Source organism: Nelumbo lutea, chromosome 1 (genome assembly GCF_056320005.1).
Source record: "Nelumbo lutea isolate HS-2025 chromosome 1, American lotus-T2T, whole genome shotgun sequence".
Lineage (NCBI taxonomy): Eukaryota > Viridiplantae > Streptophyta > Magnoliopsida > Proteales > Nelumbonaceae > Nelumbo > Nelumbo lutea.
Window position 1 is genome coordinate 41095291 of NC_142684.1, and position 15375 is coordinate 41110665.

Genomic DNA, 15375 nt, shown 5'->3' on the forward strand with positions numbered 1-15375 from the left:
ATTGTTCTTCTGACAGAACATCCCCTTCCATCTCTGGCAATTTTGGCAACACTCCGTGTGGGCTTAAGAAAATTTCTTTAAAATGATTTACAAAAATCCTTGTAATCCCCTGACTTTCTCTTACCACTTGTTCCTCTTCCTCCACACTCAGGATTAAGTTCTTTCTCCTTCCAATTGCAAGATAATGAAAAAACTTAGTGTTTCCATCCCCCTTTGCAAACCACTGACACCTTGATTTCTGTCTCCAACAAATCTCCTCCTTTCTTACTATCTCTTCTAGTTTTTGCTTTTGATTCCATTTTTCCCCTCTTTCTTCTTCTGAAACGACTCTGAGAGCCTCTTTCCTATCTAGCTCCTCAATCCTTTTCACCAAGTTATCTTTTATTTCCTCTACCCTTCCAAAATGGGCTTTATTCCATTCTTTTATTTTTTCTTTTAGCCTCTTCAATTTTCTAGAGAAACCTACCATTTTCAACTGCCCTAAAGGTTCGAGTGCCTCCCACCACTCCTTTAGCCTAGTCTTAGAAGTAGGGTCTTCGAACCACATGTTCTCAAATCTGAAAGGAGAAGGGCCTCCCCCTGGGATTTCTTTCTCAATACAAATAGGCCAGTGGTCTGAGAAAACTCTAGGTAAGCCTCTCGCTATCAAGGATCCCTGCATTTCTTCCCACTCAGGAGATATGAGGAATCTGTCTAGTTTGGAGCAGGTTGGGGGAATTGAAAGTTTGACCAAGTATAATCTACCTGAAGCAGGGGCTTCTCTTAATTCCAAAGAATCTATTAGCTTATTGAACTTCCTCATGCTAGTAGTAAATCCCTGGTTTGGGTTGTTTGATTCCCCCAAATATCTGATGACATTAAAATCGCCCCCCCCACACCACAGGCTATCCCACAATCCCTTGATAGCACATAATTCCTCCCAGAAAGCTTCTCTTTCTTTGTAAGAATTAGGGCCATAAACATTTGTTAAAGCCCATTCTCTTCCGTCCGACTTTCTTTTAATTTTTAGGGAGATTGAATACTGGACAATCAATTCTTCCAGACATTCAATTTCCTCATTCCTCCATATGGTCAGAATTCCCAGGCATTGTTTTGCACAAAGTGGCCACTCTCAGACTTGAATCTGGTTGAAAGAAAAGAGAATGAGAACCAGAGAAGCATATAAGTGGTATCTATTTTATTCATCAGCCCCAAAGCAATTTAAAATAAGTTGCACATAATTGCAAAAAGACCTTTATGTGAGGGCAAACAAAGAGACATCCATATGCAGAGATTAAAATGGAAATATAGAAAATAAAGGGACTGAAAAGTAAATGCAGAAAGTGATACAATACAGCAGGCGCATGTTAATGTACAATAATCATTTATTGGCTGTATCTTCAATGGGGCAACTAGAGAAAAGATTACCTGCGACCAGCGTCACAGAACAGCTCAATGACCCCCAGTGATTTTTGAACACGCCAGTGTGTGAATCAGGTACTGGTTTGATGTGATATTTTGTCTTTTTCACCACACTGGCATGCTCAATAATCACTTGGAGTTGCTGAGTTGTTCTGCAACATTGGTTGCAGGCAATGTTAACTCAGAGAACTAATTTTATTTGTGTACTTTCTGGTTTAAGAAGCAAAATCAGTTATATTATTTTCTCTTTTGCATCAACATCAAATTTAATTCAGTATTGCTGCTTTATATCATCCTAAGAAAGAAATTTAGTGTTCTTAAATTTGAATCATAAATGCTGGATTTAGTAATAGCACTTATACTTTGGCCGATTACAATTTAACATTCCAGAACATAAAACATTTTATTATGGCATCCTACTTATGTGTTTATTATTTGATTTTAAAATCACATGAGTCTGCTCTTATAGGTATTTTCATGGTGAGCTAATCAATTTATCATTGCTTCTCAAACCAGGGAGTCCTGTCACACGCTGGGCATCTGTAGCATTTGGTGCTGGTGTAGGTCTTGGATCAGCATATAATGAGTGCTCTCTTAAATATGAAAATTCTCCACCAAAGTTGGTAGCACCTAAAATTTCTGTGGCTACTGCTTCTCAGGTAAGGTTAATATGGATAATGGATGAATTAGTTGTACCATTTGTTATATGTTAAGAGACTTGAAACAAAAAGTTTGGAGTTAATGTTCTAGCTGCATGTTTTCTTTTCATGTAAACTTTGGTTTAAAATACATGCTAACGTTTAAAATGTGCAAGCTGATTAAATATGCATGTCTGTCTTGGTCAGTTTATATGTAGCTCAATGGCCAATCTTACTGACTCCAAATAGGTTGAAGCTTTTCTGCAGTCTTATCTATCTCACCATGACCCGTTCAGACATATCCTACGAAGTTTTGATAGTCAGTTTCTTCTTGCACTTCAGCAGCCTCACTTTTTAGCAGTTCTTTGTATCATTAGATATGTCAGGGGAACCTTGTCTCGTGGGCTCTTCTCCTTTTCCTCCACTTAGTTGACTGCTTATGTTGATGCTGACTGGGCAGGGTGGCTTGATATTAGGCGTCACACTACTGGTTGGTGTATTTTCCTTGGTGATTCTTTTGTTTATTGAAAATGCAAGAAGCAACAGACTGTATCAAAGTCTTCGACTGAAGCTGAATACCGTGTCATGTCCTTTGTCTGTAGTGAAATTATTTGACCTAAGACCTTACTTCATGATCTTGCCATTGATCACTCAGATCCTATTTTTCTCTTTGCTAACTATAAAGTGCAATGAAGATTTCCTCTAACCTGATCACTTGTCTCCCATTCTTCTCTTTGCTAACAATATAAGTGCAATGAAGTGGATTGCCACTTCATCAGAGATCTCCTCATTGTGGGCCACATCACTCTTCCCCATGTCTTTTTTTGGCCTTCAGTTATTACCTGTGCTAGACAACTTTCTTATGGACAAACTGATGCTTCTGCCCCAGCATTGGTTTGACGGGGAGTGTAGAAAGATGGGGGTTAATATTGTAATTTTATCTTTCTTTTGCATCATGTATATTACAGCCCTTGTATACTGTTGTATTTTACATATTCTTGTAAGAACAGGATTATCCACTCACACTGGGTGTGGCACTCACTGAACCACACCCCACCAATCTGTTTCTTCTCTTGTTTTTCCTCTTTCTTGCCTGGAACTAACACTACAAACAATCCTACAGATTTTGGCTATTCTACATGGTTCAATTCATACAATGGTGTAATAGATGCTGTATATTCAAGTTCTCTACACCTCCACTTGAATTAGAATCATCATCACCATCATCGTCTTCTAATCCTTGTCACAACTTTATGGAGTCATAGAGTGCCATATCCATGAATCCTATTTTGCCATTCTGTTATGTAGTGCCCTATCTATTTGTTAAATTATGAGTGCTTAAATCATTTCTTCTTGACTTGAATTAGAATAAATTCCTGAAGAATCCTGGTGTGGGTGTCATCAGTACTCATTATTCACCAATATGTGACCACTAATAAAAGTGAAACAAGGGAACACACCCACAAATAGCAACTGACCTTACTGCCCGCTGTTATCAGTAATTACAGATGGTAATACTGCTGTGAACAGATTAAGTCCATGCAAACCAGGGAATGAAGACAGGTTTGTTATATATTCCGGAAATGCTTCTAGATTCAATCAGGAAAATTGTCTCCTTGTTCTGATATCTCCAGATTCAAAAAAAGAAAAAAAAAAAAGAAAAGAAAAGAAAGAAAATATCCCACATAGGAATGAGCCAGTTATGTTTCCCTTGAATGATTTTTCCACACAAATATAACTCCACAAAGCAATCATCATGTGATCTGAACAGCTTAGATCTACGCTGTGGAATCCCTTAAATAATCCTCATAGGAAACTGAGCCACCCACAAAGAATTAATATTGGTCATACCACCAAGCAATAAAGAAGAAAAACAGGTTTTCTGGTGTAATTAATGAGCACAATATGGTTCTCAGATTAAGTAAACAAAGATGAAAATAAAAGAGAGAACAGAGAAAGTAGATTATCAAACAGATTCTATGACAAATTGAATAATTCCATGATGAAGTGTTTTCTTCATAGATCAGTTCTAGAGAATGAGAAAAGAGAGCAAAGAGAGATCAAAGATTATTGATTAATATCAGTGACTGGTAGCTCCAACTCGGTAGTCTTTTCTTAAGAGTGTTAATAATGAGTACAAGGACAGAAAGATACCTCCATCTAATACTTACGATTTAAAACAATATATGTATTTGAGTATTCGTTCATGCATATGCACATATACAACATTTCCAATTGGATAATAACCACCAAGCTAGGTGGACTATTTACTGGACATTTTTGAAGCAACCAGGGAGATACATTTGATATTGTGCTTCTAGATGATAATGTGCTATATAAGGGTACTGAAAAAAGTCATCATACCCACAACTTTTTCCTGCTTTGGGATATTGACTGCATTGACAGGTTATTAATTATCTTTTCTTCTTTCCAGCATGAGCAGGACTGAGTAAAGTGGCTATTGGAGGAACTCTGAAGCTGTTTGGGTTTTTAATTCTTAATGGCATTTTTGTAAGTTAATAATATTGTTGCTTCTTTTCTCTTGTAATGCTTATTGATGTTGTGACGTGGGTACTCTCGATGGATTAACCTTTCACTGAATATGCCTGGACACGTTTTACACACCATAGCTTTTGCTTGTGGATCTGGATAATTAGTGTGGAAAACAGGTGGGAAGTAAAAGTTTGTTTTGCATTCTTTGCCTGTTAGACATACAACTTTCAAATTTAGAATGACTCTGGATATTATCTGGAAAAGGTAGAAAGGATGTAATTTGGGAGAATATGAGCAGCGGTCATGATTCTGAATTGTTTAAAATGAACAATTAGGAATGGCAATTTCTAGTTTCTACCCTACCCTACCCGGTGGGTAATTATAGTTTGTGTTATTTACATATCTTAATCAAGTAATTGGAAATTTTGCTGTTTGTTCATTTATTTTAGTTATTTAATGCTTATATATAACAAGAAATAATAGGAAATTAGATGTGGACCCTTGAATGCGAGGGTAGGGTTGGAGAGAGTTTTGCATTTGCATGTGTGAGGAGGGTTTGAATTTTCAAAATTCCAACCCATTATGAGTTTTGGTGCAGGTAAAATGTCAGGAGGTTTAGAAAGGTGGGTAGGGTTTAGAATTTATAAAACCCTCTTCAAACCTGTCTTGTTGCCACTCTTATGAACAATACATCTGACATAAATTCCTCTATTGAACTGTGGATCCACTGGAGTTGATTGGTTAAATTTAATCAAGAAAATCAAATAGAAAGATGGAATCTATATTCACAACTTGCCATTGACTCAGTTGGTCAAATTCAATGACCCATTGTTGACATAGAGACAAAATGATGGGCATGTTAGAGTAAAAAAGATAGTCAAACTAGTGAACCATTCATGGGTCATAGTTTGAACTTACCAATACAAATTAAGGACTTGTTTGTCTGCTTTGAAGTATGACATCTGAAAGTGCAATAATTACATTAAGAGGTATATTGGTATTGGTGAACTTTTATTTCTAATGCAAAGAATGTTTTGAATTTTGAATTCTGAAAATGATCAAATATTCATTTTAATCCCATATATGAGAGTTTTTGCTTGTCCTTTTGGGGGTATCATTGAAAAACAAAAAATTGTATGATTGCACTTTAAGAAATAAGAGATAAGAGGAAACAAACAACCAATTTTCTTTTAAAGTTAAAAGATTCATCTTCAGGGATAAGAGTTAAGAGGAAATGAACATGCCCTAAATTTTAATTATATGATGTCATATATTGGCCTTAAATAGAATGGATTGGCTAAACATAATTCATGTATTTGACCCTAAACTTTGAAAAACAGTTCACTTGGACAGATTTAGAATCGTCACCAATCATTTGACTAAATTGGGAAGATGGGCCTCCTGGGATCTATGTTTAAAACCATAGCATTAATCTATGGTTCCAAGTCTTGCGATTCCTAATGGAAAGTCTTTTTGGACGATCTCCAACATGGTGTACACCTGCAACCAACATCAAATGTCAACCACAACCTTCGGGTTTCCCATTTATTGATTGATTCTCCACAATTGTATTTTTCAATGGAATAAGATTATGCTATCCACCATATTTATATCCCCTTAGACCCTACTGTGGAAGATGATAAATTGATCTGGACTTTATTCTCATAATGGACAACTAACCACTGCCGGAGCCTACAGGAGGTACCCATAGCACCGACTTTTGGTGTTGTTACATGGTCCAAGTTGTGGCAAGCAAAAAATGTTCTGCCTATGATATTTTATTTTACTTGGAATTGTCTATATGACATCATATGGTACTTGCCTATATCCAAGATGCAACGCTGAAGAGGAAACTTTAGACCTTGTCTTATTTAATTGTTCCACATCAAGAGCCATACGTTTTGGTACCAATATGGGTTTATGTTTTGATAGCACTAAGATACCATACCCTTATTTGTTTTTTATATTTTGTGAGGGGGTAAAGTTGGTCACTGTGATTTTGGTTCCCATTGACCAATATGTCTATATATATTTTTTAAGATTTATGTGGGGTTCATTGAAAATTTATTTTCCCTGGATATTATCACTCATATGGATTAGTGATACCCACCTCTTAGGTGGACAAATAACTTTCCCATATGGTAGAAAGCTGTCCACACTTGGATGGGAGAAAATTGTCCCATTTAATGATGAGTTTTTATGGTTAAAATAGTCATTTGTCTTATTTGCCTGAAAAATAAAAGAATATAGGTAAATATACTTATTTGGGTAAATGCATTTACTGGATAGGTAACTTCTCTAAAAACGAACGGGCCTAACTAGCTCTCTGGGCATAGGATGATAGACTTTGTGCAATCCGAGTGAATATATGTCCCTTTTTGTTAAATGCATAATTATAGCTTGGGTCATTTTGAAGTGTCATTGTAAGGCTGCTATAGAAAATGCCACTATATCGGTTCAATCATCTATTCCTGCCGTTGAGGTGACGATGGTTTCATCCCAAGAAACAATCATCTCCTAAGAGGCACAATTCTGCTAGTAGGCCGGTCATATCCACTTCTTCACCATGCATGTGGCATTGTTGTCCTGTCAATGTTTTCAAGATTAATTTTGATGGTGCAACGTTAGCCACGTGGAGTGCAGTTCTCATTATTTGAGATCATCTCGATCAGCTTGTGCATACGAGAGCATGTCGTTTTGCAAATTGCTCATCACTAGAGTAGAGACTGAAACCTATACTTGCATTGGAGCTTCAACTTTAATTTGTTATACTGGAGGGTGATGCTCTTTGTGTTATTCAGGCTCTTTAGAAAAACATCAAATCCTCCATGAAAAAATCGTTAGTTATTAGCCTACTGCAGAGTCCTTTTTATCTCTCACATCTCCTCTACCTCTGAGATTCATTCCTAGATCTGTAAACAAAGCAACACATTGTATTGCACGGTTTAGTCCATCTATCCATCGGACTCGTACTTGGACTGTGATTCCATCTTATCTCTCTTCTTGTATGCAGAAGGAATCTTCCCTGAATAATTAATGAAATTGCCTAATCAGGTTTCAAAAGAAAAAAAGTAAGAGGGGTCCTGGAAAATAGGTATATCTTATGTGCACATTATTTGGCCTCTAGGAAGTCAAAATAAAAGATTGAGGGGTTTGGATCTATGATGTGTGCTTAATATGTTGCAAGAAAAGATTGAGGAATTGGGTTCAACAATGTGTGTGTGAAATGTTGCAAGAAGGGATTTTGAGCCACCTATTGGATTGCACAGTCTTTCCTCCAATGCTGTAGCTACACATGGAATAGTAGAAACTCAACTCCCAATTGAAGTAGTGATATCAAGTCGTTAAATTATATTGTTCATGATGTAACCTTTTTTGGTCACGTACCAATATTTTTTTTTTTGCAGTGTATCAATTTTTGGCTAAGTATTTCGTCGTTTGACCTGCTTCCAGGTGGCTTGTGACTTAGAGGATGATGGAGCTCCCTGGTGGCGTACAGCCTAGTGGTGAGCTACTTAGTGGCGAACTCCCTTGTGGTGAGCTACTTGGTGACAAGCTCCCTGGTGGTGGTGATTTACTTGGTGGCGAGCTCCCTAGTGGTGAGCTACCTGGTGATGAGCTCCATGGTATTGAGTTACTTGGTGACGAGCTCCTTGGTGGTGAGCTACCTGGTGACGAGCGCTCTGGTGGTGAGCTACTTGGATGAGTTTTTGGGTGCGCTGCCTTGTTGGCGAGCCTCCTAATAGACCCAGGGGTGTTTACCCGACGGGGCCACTCCGATGGCTAAGTTAGCACTTTGATAGTAGAGAGCTTGAAGACGATATTAGAGAAATGAGAGAGCTAGGGAGCATGGGTTACCACCGTTTTTGATCCTCCTCCCCTCTAGGGGGTTGAAGCTCTTATATAGCGGTGTCTTGACAGATCTGGCGTAACCGCCTCTGACTCTCTGTTGCAGCCGTTACTTGCCAGGGCTGAGCTGGTGGGCGCAGGTAACCATTGCAGAGTACGACCCTGTCCGACATGAGGCGTTGTCAGAGTTGACAGGCACGATGCCGCCTGGCCAGAGACGTGGGTGTAGTCTCCAGATCTGGCAGGTACGGTTGTCTAGTAGGAAATCTTCTTGCGATACACCGAGCTGCCCCTATGTGGCAAGCTACCTATGCCGAGCTGCCCCTAAGTGGTGAGCTCTTCGTAAGACGCCAGACTACCTGTGGAGTGGCCAGTTTTCTATGCCAAGCTGCTTGTAAGTGGTGAGCTGTCTGTAAGTGGTGAGCTGCCTGTAGGTGCCGAGCTGCCCCTAAGTGGCGAGCTACCTATGCCGAGCTGCCTGTAAGTGCTGAGCTACCCCTAAGTGGCGAGCTCTTCGTAAGATGCCAGGCTGCTTGTGGAGTGGCCAGTTGCCTATGCCGAGCTGCTCGTAAGTGCCTAGCTGCCCCTAAGTGGTGAGCTATCTAGTTGTCAAGAGGCTGCACTTAGTTGGCGTGAGGTGCCAGGTGTCATAGTTTCACTAGAGGGCCAAATCCGCCCTCATCATTTGCCCCCCACTCCCGAGTTGAGAGTAACTCGACGAAGGGAGTAGATTTCTCCTTCTGACCCGTAAGTCGAAGAGCTAGTAAGCGCTGATCCAATTTCTTAGGCTTTGGGAGCTGCCTGCAAGTGGCGAGCTGCCGGAAAGGTGAGGAGGTCTTCGCCAGTTCAGTACTGTAGCCCTTCGGCTCTAGGGGCAACTTATAATCCACTTTTGCTGATTTTGCCCGTGCTAAAGATGCGACTGGGTCTTAAACAGAAATGTGGCCCATAGGCTTTGGGAGTGACTCGTAGTCCACTGTTCTTGACTTTGCCCATGCCAAAGAGGCGACTGGGTCTTACGTAGTTGTGTTGCCCATCCCGTAGAGGTGACTGGGTTTTTCATTAGTAATGTTGTCGTAGGCATTGGGAGTGACTTGTAGTCCACTATTCTTGACTTTGCCCATGCCGAAGAGGCGATTGGGATTTATGTGGTGTCGAGTTAACTAGGTGCCGAGCTGCCTATGAGGTGCCGAGCTACCTGTGTTGTGTCGGGCTGATTGGATGTCGAGCTGACCAGGTACTGAGCTACTTGTGAGGTGCCGGGCTGACCAGGTGCCGAGCTGCCTGTGAGGTGCCGAGCTGACCAAGTGCCGAACTGACCAGGTGCTGACCAACTTGTGAGGCGCGGAGCTGGCCAGGTGCTGAGCTACCTGTGAGGTACCGAGTTAACCATGTGGGTGCCTTTGAGCTATGATTGCACTGCATCAGCCTCATAATGCCGGTCACCTACTCCTACAAGAAGCTACTAGGAGCTCAACTTTCGGGGGCAGCACTACTAACTTTAGGTCGCCAGCTCACACGGGAGAGTTGGAAGGCTCGACCAGCAAGGATGCCTGTGCAGTCTGTTGGCTGCCAACTCCGCGGAAGCCACGAAGAGCTCATCTTTGTAGGGGGGACCTCACGAAGAGGACTGACGAGGTTTTATCAGAATTGAAAGTAAAGTTGGGTAGAGCTACTTAGCCTGTTTGCTCCCTACATAGTCGTTGAGTTCATACAAAATGGAAACTATAAAGTGGGAGCTTTAGTTTCGAAAAAGTGAGGACTTAGCTTTCTGGGAGGAGAAGACTTAGCTTTTTGTAGGATGAGAACTTAGCTTTTGTAGGATGAGAACTTAGCTTTTTGTAGCGTGTTCCCACAGGTGGCGCCAATTGATATAACCGTTTCTGGTCACGTACCAATTTTTTTTTTCGTGATGTATTAATTTTTTTGCTAAGTACTTCTTCATTTGACCTACTTCCAGGTGGATTGTGACTCCAAGGATGATGGAGCTCCCTGGTGGCGAACTGCCTAGTGGTGAGCTACTTGGTGGCGAACTCCCTGGTGGTGAGCTACTTGGTGACGAGCTCCCTGGTGGTGAACTACTTGGTGACGATCTCCCTGGTGGTGAGCTACCCGGTGACGAGCTCCCTGGTGGTGAGCTACTTGGTGACGATCTCCCTTGTGGTGAGCTACTTGGTGACGAGCTCCCTAGTGGTGAGCTACCTGGCGATGAGCTTCCCTGGTGGTGAGTTACGTGGTGACGAGCTCCTTGGTGGTGAGCAACCTGGTGATGAGCTCCTTGGTGGTGAGCTATTTGGTGATGAACTCCTTGGTGGTGAGCTACTTGAATGAGTTGTTGGGTGCGCTGCCTTGTTGGCGAGCTTCCTAGTGTAGTGCAACTCGACAATCGTCTGCATGAGATGATATGCTCCTCCTTGTAGTCGGCGAGAGCCAATGAACCTATGAGAAATGACTAAGAGGACCCGGGGGTGTTTACCCGACGGGGCCACTCCGATGGCTAAGTTAGCACTCTAATAGTAGAGAGTTTGAAGATGATATTAGAGAAATGAGAGAGCTAGAGAGCATGGGTTACCTCCATTTTTCATCCTCCTCCCCTTTAGGAGGTCAGAGCTCTTATATAGTGGTGTTCTGACAGATCTGGTGTAACCTTCTTCTGACCCTCTGCCGCAACCGTCACTTGCCAGGGCTGAGTTGGTGGGCGCAGGTAATCATTGCAGGGTACGGCCCTGTCAGACATGAGGCGTTGTTAGAGTTGACAGGCACGATGCCACTAGGCTAGAGACATGGGTGCAGTTTCCAGATCTAGCAGGTACGGTTGTCAAGTAGAAAATCTTCTAGCGATATGCTGAGCTGCCCCTAAGTGGCGAGCTAACCTATGCCGAGCTGCCTGTAAGTGCTGAGCTGCTCCTAAGTGGCGAGCTCTTCGTAAGACGCCAGGCTGCCTGTGGAGTGGCCAGTTGCCTATGGTGAGCTACTTGTAAGTGGCGAGTTGTCTGTAAATGGCGAGCTGCCCCTAAGTGGCAAGCTACCTATGATGAGCTGCCCCTAAGTGGCGAGCTACCTAGGCCGAGCTGCCTTTAAGTGCCAATCTACCCCTAAGTGGCGAGCTCTTTGTAAGACGCCAGGCTGCCTGTGGAGTAGCTAGTTGCCTATGCCGAGCTGCCTGTAAGTGCTGAGCTGCGCCTAAGTGGCGAGCTACCTATGTCGAGCTGCCTATAAGTGCCAAACTGCCCCTGAGTGGTGAGCTCTTCGTAAGACGCTAGGTTGCCTGTGAAGTAGTCAATTGCCTATGCCGAGTTGCCCCTAAGTGGCGAGGTACCTATTTGTCAAGAGGCCGCACTTAGTTGGCATGAGGTGCCAGGTGTCATAATTTCACTAGAGGGCCAAATCCGCCCTCAACATTTGCCCCCCACTCCCAAGCTGAGAGTAACTCGGTGAATGGAGTAGATTTCTCCTCTTGGCCCGTAAGTCGATGAGTTACTAAGTGCTGATCCAATTTCTTAGGCTCTGGGAGCTGCCTGTAAGTGGCGAGCTGCCTGTAAGGTGATGAGGTCTCTGCCAGTTCAGTACTGTAGCCCTTAGGCTTTAGGGGGAACTTATAGTCCACTTTTGTTGATTTTGCCCATGCTGAAGAAGCGATTGGGTCTTAAGCAGTAATGTGGCCTGTAGGATTTGGGAGCGACTCGTAGTCCACTCTTCTTGATTTTGCCCATGCCAAAGAGGCGACTGGGTCTTATGCAGTTGTGTTGCCCATGCCGTAGAGGCGACTGGGTTTTTCAGCTGTAATGTTGCCCATAGGCTTTGGGAGCGACTTGTAGTCCACTCTTCTTAACTTTGCCCATGCTGAAGGGGCAACTGGGACTTATGTGGTGTCGGGCTAACCAGGTGCCGAGCTGTCTATGAAGTGCCGAGCTGACCAGGTGTCGAGCTACTTGTGAGGTGTCGGGCTGACCGGGTGCCGAGTTGCCTGTGAGGTGCCGAGCTGACCAGGTGCCGAACTACCTGTGAGGTGCCAAACTGACCAGGTGCTGACCTACCTGTGAGGCGCCGAACTGGCTAGGTGTCGAGCTACCTGTGGGGTACCGAGCTGACCAGGTGGGTGCCTTTGAGCTATAATTGTGCTGTGTCAGCCTCGTATTGCCGGTCACCTACTCCTACAAGAAGCTATTAGGAGCTCAACCTTTGTAGGCAGCGCTACTAACTTTAGGTCGCCAACTCACATGGGAGCCTTGGAAGGCTCGACCAGCAAGGGCGTCTGTGCAGTCTGTTGGCTGCCAACTTTGCGGAAGGCACGAAGAACTCATCTTTGTAGGGGGACCTCACGAAGAGGACTGACGAGGTTTTATCTGAATTGAAAGTAAAGTTGGTAGAGCTACTTATCCTGTTACCTCCCTGCATAGTCTTTGAGTTCATACCAAATGGAAACTATAAAGCGAGAGCTTCAGTTTCTAAAAAGTGAGGACTTATCTTTTTGGGAGGAGAGGACTTAGCTTTTTGTAGGATGATAACTTAGCGTTTGTAGGGTGAGAACTTAGCTTTCGTAGGATGAGAACATAGTTTTTTGTAGCGTGTTCCCACAGACGACGCCAATTGATGTAACCGTTTCTGGTCATGTACCAATTTTTTTTCGTGATGTATCAATTTTTTGCTAAGTACTTTGTCATTTGACTTGCTTCCAGGTGGCCTATGACTTAGAGGATGATGGAGCTCCCTAGTGGCGAACTGCCTGGTGGTGAGCTACTTGGTGATGAGCTCCCTGGTGGTGTGCTACTTTGTGACTAGGTCCCTGGTGGTGAGCTATCTGGTGACGAGCTCCCTGGTGGTGAGCTACTTGGTGACGAGCTCCCTGGTGGTGAGCTACCTGGTGACGAACTCCCTGGTGGTGAGTTATCCAATGGCGAGCTCCTTGGGGGTGAGCTACCTAGTGATGAGCTCCTTGGTGGTGAGCTACTTGGTGACGAGGTCCCTTGTGGTGAGCTACTTGGTGACGAGCTCCTTGGTGGTGAGTTACCTAGTGATGAGCTCCTTGGTGGTGAGCTACTTGGTGACGAGCTCCCTGGTATTGAGCTACTTGGATGGGCTGCTGGGTGCGTTGCCTTGTTGGTGAGCCTCCTAGTGTAGTGCAACCCGACTGCCATCTGCATGAGATGATCTGCTCCTCCTTGTAGTCGGCGGGAGTCGATGAACCTGCGAGAACTGAATAAGAGGACCCGAGGGTGTTTACCCGGCAGGGCCACTCCGATGGCTAAGTTAGCACTCTGATAGTAGAGAGTTTGAAGATGATATTAGAGAAATGAGAGAGCTAGAGAGCATGGGTTACCTCCATTTTTGATCTTCCTCCCCTCTAGGGGTCAGAGCTCTTATATAGCGGTGTCCTGACAGATTTGGAGTAACAGCCTTTGACTCTCTACTGCTGCCGTTACTTGCTAGGGCTGAGCTGGTGGGCGCAGGTAACCGTTTCAGGGTACGGCCTTGTCAGACATAAGGCATTGTCAGAGTTGACAGGCATGACGCCTTCTGGCTAGAGACCTAGGTGTAGTCTCCAGATCTGGTAGGTACGGTTGTCAGGTAGGAAATCTTCTTGCGATACGTCGAGCTGCTCCTAAGTGGCGAGCTACTTATGCCGAGGTACCGGTAAGTGCCGAGCTGCCCCTATGTGGCGAGCTCTTCGTAAGACGTCAGACTACCTGTGGAGTGGCCAGTTGCCTATGGCAAGCTGCCTATAAGTGCCGAGCTGTTTGTAAGTGGCGAGCTGCCTGTAGGTGCCGAGTTGCCCCTAAGTGGCGAGCTACCTATGCCGAGCTGCTTGTAAGTACCAAGCTGCCCCTAAGTGGCAAGCTCTTCGTAAGACGCCCGACTGCCTGTGAAGTAGCCAGTTGCCTATGCCGAGCTGCCTGTAAGTGCTGAGTTGCCCCTAAGTGGCGAGGTCCCTAGTTGTTAAGAGGCTGCATTTAGTTAGCATGAGGTGCCAAGTGTCATAATTTCACTGGAGGGCCAAATCCGCCCTCATCCTTAGCCCCCCACTCCCGAGCTGAGAGTAACTCGGCGAAGGGAGTACATCCAATTTCTTTGACTCTGGGAGCTACCAGTTCAGTACTGTGAGCTGCCTGTATGTGGTGAGTTGCCTGTAAGGTGCGGAGGTCTCTGTCAGTTCAGTACTGTAGCCCTTAGGGTATGGGGGCAACTTATAGTCCACTTTTGTTGATTTTTCCCATGCTGGTGAAGCGACTGGGTCTTAAGCAGTAGTGTGGCCCGTAGGATTTGGAAACGACTCATAGTCTGCTGTTCTTGACTTTGCCCATGCCAAAGAGGCGACTGGGTCTGAAGCAGTTGTGTTGTTCATGCCGTAGAGGCGACTGGGTTTTTCAGCAGTAATGTTGCCCGTAAGATTTGGGAGCGAGTTGTAGTTCACTCTTCTTGACTTTGTGAAGGGATAGGTTATTCATCACATGGACGCCCAAAGATTGCGGAATAAGGGGGCGAATTTCAAAAATTTTTCTCTCCCTTCAACCGGGAATCAAATTCCCTATTTAGAAAATCATATTTTCAAGGATCTATCTTGAACCAAAAACTGAACCAGATCTGAACCAAAAGGAGTAGGGAGGGATTATACTTGATACGGAGAAGCAGTATCTCCCAACGGAGGTGTTCACGCCTAAGGAAGGATCCAAAATCTGCTCCCACTGAAAATGGCGCAGTGCAGGATGGAGTAGAATCAGTAGTGTTCTTCCAAAAGAACTTGACCCTTCGCAAGAATCAACTGGATGGCACGTGAGCACAACTTCCTATCAGTTCTTTCTAAAAAAACTGATGTCAAGATCAAATCTTGACTTCTCCCACAACTGGAGATCGAACTGGCAAAACAGGGCGGCAAGAACAGGTAGGCAGCAAGAAAATAATTCTACTGAGATGCTTAATTCTTTCTTCTTGATTTCAACACTTAAGAGGATCTGAATGTGATATTTTCTAAAGGCTTCCGCCCCTTCCTGCTTTT

At 43.8% G+C, this 15375-nt stretch overlaps 1 protein-coding gene across 1 annotated transcript in view; it reads left to right on the plus strand.

Moving 5' to 3' along the window:
* LOC148874380 (MICOS complex subunit MIC10-like) overlaps nt 1-4733 on the plus strand; it is a 34058-nt gene extending 29325 nt beyond the window's left edge. Inside the window, exons 2-3 of the mRNA XM_088961971.1 lie at nt 1918-2060; nt 4474-4733. Of these exons, the coding sequence (XP_088818097.1) occupies nt 1918-2060; nt 4474-4488 (158 nt within the window). The 3' untranslated portion in view covers nt 4489-4733. The remainder of the gene's footprint in view (nt 1-1917; nt 2061-4473) is intronic.
* Nucleotides 4734-15375: the final 10642 nt, after the last annotated feature.